This window comes from Myotis lucifugus, unplaced genomic scaffold (genome assembly GCF_000147115.1).
Source record: "Myotis lucifugus unplaced genomic scaffold, Myoluc2.0 scaffold_3254, whole genome shotgun sequence".
Lineage (NCBI taxonomy): Eukaryota > Metazoa > Chordata > Mammalia > Chiroptera > Vespertilionidae > Myotis > Myotis lucifugus.
In genome coordinates this window covers 1,222-7,880 of record NW_005874302.1, presented here as the reverse complement: position 1 = coordinate 7,880, position 6,659 = coordinate 1,222, and the positions used below count along the sequence as shown (strand labels likewise).

General features: G+C 31.4%; 1 protein-coding gene across 1 annotated transcript in view; it reads right to left on the bottom strand.

Moving 5' to 3' along the window:
* The window catches only part of LOC102426281 (C2 domain-containing protein 5-like), a gene marked incomplete at its 3' end in the record, with an annotated part of 15,998 nt that extends 9,595 nt beyond the window's left edge, over window positions 1–6,403 (bottom strand). Inside the window, exons 1-2 of the mRNA XM_023749157.1 lie at window positions 6,220–6,403; window positions 5,082–5,233 (exon numbers count right to left, since the gene is read on the bottom strand). Of these exons, the coding sequence (XP_023604925.1) occupies window positions 5,082–5,233; window positions 6,220–6,389 (322 nt within the window). The remainder of the gene's footprint in view (window positions 1–5,081; window positions 5,234–6,219) is intronic.
* Between the last annotated feature and the right edge of the window lie 256 nt (window positions 6,404–6,659).

Sequence of the window (6,659 nt, the reverse complement as noted above, 5' to 3'; positions counted from 1 at the left end):
AAACCATTTAAAAGTTTTTGAGGCAAGTAAACACATATTTTACTCAGCAAGTTCATTTTAGAAGCAATATGTCAACGTTCTACTGATCACAACTAGTTTTAGACTTAATTTGTTCTAAAAATTATTTTTAAATTAAATTAAGGTATTGAATTTTTGCATAATATTCAATTTTGTAAATCAATCTTCCAATAAAATATAATCATGATAATACCAATTACTTATGCTAACACTTTTAGAATACTAAATATGAGAAATGTTAAATGTTTGTCTAAAATTAAGTATAAAAAGGAAAGCACTAATTGTCCTTACTTAAAATATTCCAAAATTCTCTAAAGAGCATGAATTTCAGGGTAATTTTGAAATATAGTCATATGTGTTTTCTGATAAATTCCATTCCTAAACATAACATTAATGTCAAAACAGTATTAATATCCATAGTTTTCCACACTCGTTTGCAAAAATCAACATAATTTTTTTTAAACTAAAAATCACAAACATTTAATAGACACAATCACAAATGTATGTCGTTATGCATGAAAGAATTATATTTCACAATTTCTTAGATGTATTTTTAAAGGCTTAATTATAAACTTCTTTCCCTACCTTATTTTATTCTTTTGATAATACCAAAAGATCAACTATGGTAAAAGAATTATAGAAAGCAGGGGACAGGTGAGAAGCCAGTTCTCTAAAACTAGAGTCACTAGTTCATCAATCCCACCATTTAAACTGAAGAAACATATAGTCATAGTCACTATAATGACTTTTATATTTTTAGCTGTTCTTGGATAAGGAAACAAAGGTTAGCATATGTATAGTCCCATTCTGTTCTGTTTTTTAAAAAAAGAAAATTTATTGTCCTTGTAGTAACCTAAACATGATTCTTAGAGACTATACAATACTAAACATAGAAATTAAACTAAGCTCTTTACATGAAGCATATTGAAAACCATAAAAAAAATTTAAGTTTGTAGAGGTATATGAAATACAAAAAAATACAGCAGAATAATTTGAAAATTAAACCAATGGACAGGAAAAAAAAGATAATGAAATAATATTACCAAAACGAGACTTAAACTGATTCAAACAGAATAATTTACTAATGTAACCATATGGTTTAGCAACATGATGGTACAGGTCCAATGTGAACAGAGTTGGTATGAAGGGAAAGAAAGTAAAACAGACACTCTAGTAATAAGAACCTAATAATAATTGGAAATATGTCTATCTGTGTCCTTAGAATATAATACTTTTTAATATATAAAATAATTTTAGCAGAATATTCACAATTATCTATCAAGTGATCCTCAATCATGTCCTCATGATAATTCTAATCACTTAAATCTGTCTAACAATAAGAAAGTAAGAAGTACATCCTGCATAAATACCCACTACTTCTTTGTAGTATCAAAAATGATTCAAAACAAGGGGGTTAAAAAGCTGACATTAAGGTGATCCTACCAGAAGCAGCCAGGAACAGCTCGTCACTGAAAGAAACACTTTTCCTCAGAACTGGGCTGACAAGGCTAGAATGATGAGGGGAAAGGCTAGATTCCGAGAGGAGGAGACAGGACTTTTTAAGATGAAGGGAACCACAAGAGAGAGAGGGGGAGCTGGGATACAGGAAAATCCCTTGACTCTGTGGGTAAGGTGCTGTGGAGGAAAGTAGCAGAGAAAAAGATGTACATTCAGAAGATGATCAGAAAATGCAGGATAAGGAAAGCAATGATGAACCAAAACATAACAGTAAAAATGAATTTTAAAATGCATACACAAATTACACTAAGCTTATGAAGTCATTAGCAAGACATATACCCAACATAATATAAATAGAAGGCATAGTCTAAAACTTAACAAAACCTTTACAAACTTTGCATTCTTCAAAATGTTTAAATCACTAAAGTAAGATTTTATGCCATTCTAATAACTTTTAGATGATTTCCTTAAAATACTTAAATTACCTGCCTTCTTTGCATAAGAATGTGGAAGATTAAAATGTACTGCATCTAACAAATTTTTAAAGCCAGAAACTTGTTGCCTCAAATAGAAATACTCATTTAAAGTGGTAAAGTACAGCTCTTCAAATGTTACTAAAAAAAAAACAAACATATCCCTATGAGTATTTAAATTGAAAAATCAGCCGAAACCGGTTTGGCTCAGTGGATAGAGCGTCAGCCTGCGGACTGAAGGGTCCCAGGTTCGATTCTGGTCAAGGGCATGTACCTGGGTTGCGGGCACATCCCCAGTGGGAGATGTGCAGGAGGCAGCTGATCGATGTTTCTCTCTCATCGATGTTTCTAACTCTCTATCTCTCTCCCTTCCTCTCTGTAAAAAATCAATAAAATACATTTTTAAAATAAATTGAAAAATCAAACAGTACCACTTAATTAAGCAGTTGCCATTATTCATCTTAAATAAATAAATGTTAAGTTATTTCTGTTCAGATTCAAGATGTTAATACTTTTCTTTCTCCTCTAAAATTTTAAATACTCAAATTTGACCATAGAACTATTTGCATTTACAAAGATTAGGGTACCTAGGGGTCAAATACCATTTCTTTACATGGTTAAAAGCCTGACTAAAAAAAGTAAAAATGAGCTTGAGTTAGGCGCCAAGTCAGTATCCTAACACTAGCATTCTAAAATTCCACTGTGACTAGTTGAGTATTTGGGAAAAGTATGAAAATAAAATCTTATAAAATGTCACAAATTTGAATCAACCGAAATAAATCAAATTTTTTTTTAAATAAGACCTACCTGAAAAACAGATGATAGCTTTAACTATGAATGGGGGGAAAAAATCGCAGTCTAAGGTTTATTAACTTCATTCTATTTTTGGCTCCCCAGTTTACATATAATAAATCAATAATAATCAGCTTATCTACTCTATTTCTCAGGAGACTGATTTTGAATATAGGTAAATTAGAAGACAGAAAATTATGAAATACATACTGAATTACAGTTTTAGAAATTTTAGAACAATCATATTTGCCATTTTAAATCTCCATGAGAAATCAGAATGCTCCTCAGGAGTATTTGAAGATATTCAGGGAATCATGATAAAACCAAAGGACTAAAAATGACTAATATCCTATAAATATGCTACTGAGGTAGTGAATAATTAATTATAGGCAGAAAAAAATAATTTATTTAGAGGTAGCTTATAAATATAGAAATATATGAGAATACTTCTATTATAAATAAATTTTAAAAAACTAAAAAGTTGGAGCTAGAAAATAAAATACAAAAATATTTTCATTTGATAATACAACTGACTGCAAACTAGAAAGCTAAGAAAATAGACTATTTCAGTTAATGTATTACTTGACAATCTTCTTTAGTCTTGGACTTTATGGTAAACTAAAGAAAAAGAAACAGAAAGATCAAGGAAATACTTTCAAAAATTAAAGATAATATTGAAAAGTGGCCTGGAATACACAAATAAATAGCAAGTGGACAGTTTTAAAAATATTTTTAAGAAAACTTATTCTTCAAATACTATCCTAAGTCTTTCTTGTTTTTTTATTTGTTTTTAAAAAATATTTTTACTGATTTGAGAGAGGAAGGGAGAGGAAGAGAGAGATAGAAACATCAATGATGAGAGAGAATCATTGAATGGCTGCCTCCTGCACATCCGCTACTGGGAATCCAGCCCACAACCTGGGCATGTACCCTTGACTGGAATTGAACCCAGGACCCATCAGTCGTAGGCCAACACTCTATCCACTGAGCCAAACTGGCTAAGGCAGTCTTTCTTGTTTTGATTATCATGAATTCAAGGCCAGAATTTCATTCTTTAGTAAAAAACAAAGAAAACCACTATTTGAAGATACTATATCATAGAAATCCATGCTTGAAACCTATATGTTCATGTTGACCAATGTCACCCCAATCAATTTAATAAATATGTTTTTTTAAAAAGAAAAGCACTATTTGAATGGTTCCATGAATATGGTTAAGATGCTACAAATCATGTTAAGATGCTTAACATGAATATGGTTAAGAATACTATCAAATATCAATTATTTTAAGATGTCAGTCATAATTATGTATATATAAAAATACAGATACTCTTTTCAAAGAATTAGGTGCTCATATAAATAACTACATTTATAAAAGTAGATAGTAAATCTACAGGCTTTTTTTTAATATCCTCTTTTACTTTGGAAGTAGTACTGGTTCTGGAATTAGATTTCTTTACATTGCCTTCATAAAATCAGGTCATTTTATAAATTTCTTGGCTAACATGAAAATAAGGTTATTCAAGATAAATTAAAAACAACACAAATAAGAACTATGCAATATGTTTTCATTAATCTGGCAAGAAATTGCCAGACAAAAATAGTATTTACAAAAATTGCAAACTCTTTTTCTCAAGAATAATAATTTAATGATTAAGTTAATTCTATTTTATGTAGTAAGGAAGGAATTTAATTTTTAATCAATTTTTGTCATAAAATATGTTCATAAAATTTCAAATTATCAAAATACACATAGGAGACAGAAAAATTATAAATTTCATACATTGAAATATATGCAAAAATAAGTAAAGAAAAACTGCTATTTTCTAATCTAGAAATTAAGACAAGAAAAAAACAAACATTTTAAATAACAAAAAGTTAATAGGTGTATTATTCCAAAATAACCATATTAGTTGTTCTTAAGATTTTTTCATAATAAAATCTTTACAAATATATTCAGAAATAGACAGAAACAATGAATTCAAAATGCTTATACTGCATGAGGAATTCAACTGCAACTAATAGTGTTCCTTTTTATTCAAATGCTTTCAGATGTTTATTCCTCTTAACTTGAGCATGAAATGAAAAATATATACTGCAAAAATAAATCCTGGACTTCATAGCTACACTGTGATAAAATCAATAAAATGTCGATTTCTGAACTATACAAAATCTTCATATTTGCATTGTAGTCGTAAAAATGATCACTGTTCACATTACCTTTAACCTTAAATGCCAAAAAACTGGAGAAAAGGCTTGGATGGAAAGCTAACAAGGAACAGAAACAAATTTGAAAAAGAAAAAATAGAAAAAAAATAAAAGATGGGTGGAAGCGCCTTACCAGTTTTGGGTGTCAAACTCAAATCTGTGTCAGAAGAAGAGGACTGTCGGCTGTAGGACTTGGAAGGTGAAAAGGAATAAGTTTGGTTTTTCAGAGGGGTGGAGGGTCCTGATGAGTGAGTATTGGGGTTGGGATCTTCATTGAAGGGAATCCTGCCAGAAGAAGGTGGAGAAATATTAAATAATCATGTGCCAAAGGATTTGATGGAAGGCAGCATGATCCAAACACCAGGAAATATTGGGGCAGGGCCAGCAGTCATTTCTTAAGTGTGGAGCTGGGTATGAGGCCAAAGTCAATCAACTGCTGTTTAACCATTCATCATTCTTCAAATAAATAATTATCTGCATTGAAACAGTTAATAAGCCAAGTAAAAAAGCAAAAAAGCATGAAATGACAGACTAAGGGGGGTAAAAAATATTAAAAGGAGAAATAAACAAAAAGAATAAATACATGACTGAAAATACTTGCAAATAAACAATGCTCTTTTTTAAGTTACCAAAGAAACGATGACTGCAAATGGTGTGTGTAAATATTCACAACTGTTTTTATATTTGCACACACAGATATCATCAAAAGAAAAATGTTTCCTTATCCTATAGCATCAAGAGTGCCACAGCTAAAAACAGAGCAGAGAGGAAAATGAATATAGCTACAAAAAATCATTGCATTTTATGCAGCATAGTTGCTTACCTCTTTTCCAAAAGCTCTCTTCCACAGAATAAAACAGACCCTACTGTAACAAGGTTTGTACATAAAGAACATAAGCAAATCAGAAGCTTTGGAAGCTATTTTGTTTAGAATCCAATCATTAATTTTTATTCTAACCAAATGTAGTTGTAATGGCAAAAATACATACTGGAGGATTCCCCAAAAACGCACAGTGTGCATACAGAACCCAGGGTTGTTAGAAGACCTATGGAAGAGACTTTGGAAACTGGAAGAACACTTTCAATTCCATGTAGTTAGAGCCTCTATGGAGGCTAAATACAGGATTTCTTCACTGCAACTGGACTTTGAGTGAGAAAAGGAAGAAGCCAAGACTTGTGGTACCTGCCTACACTACCTGCCTGCCTGCCCTCTGCAGCCACTCTGCCTGTGGCCTGCCTTCCCCAGCTCTGGAGTCTGAGCAGTCTCGTACCAGTATAGATGAGAGTGGGAACAGACACAGAGAAGTTCTGAGTAAGTCGGGAGCCAGTAGCAGTGTGAATTGGGCTGTTGTGAGTCGAGCGGCATCCATGGCTTGGAGGATGAACCAGCGGAGACCTGGGGGAATTTGTGGTCAAAGTGGAAGAAAAGAAAACAATACATACAACAGATAGCAAAGTTTTGTTAAAATAATTTCAAAGGAGCTTTAGTTAGGGGAGAGGAATTATTTTTTTAATCCCTAGCATACAAAAAACAAGTTGAAATTTTTAAAAAATAGCTAAATATTCATTCATTCATTAGGATATAATTATAGTTTTAAAGGATCAGATTAATAAATTAGGACTGTGAATACGAAAGATAGCAGGTAGAATTGTCAGTGGAATTAAATTTCTTAGAAAGACTAAGATTTGGATTTAAGCTGCTCTAAAATGT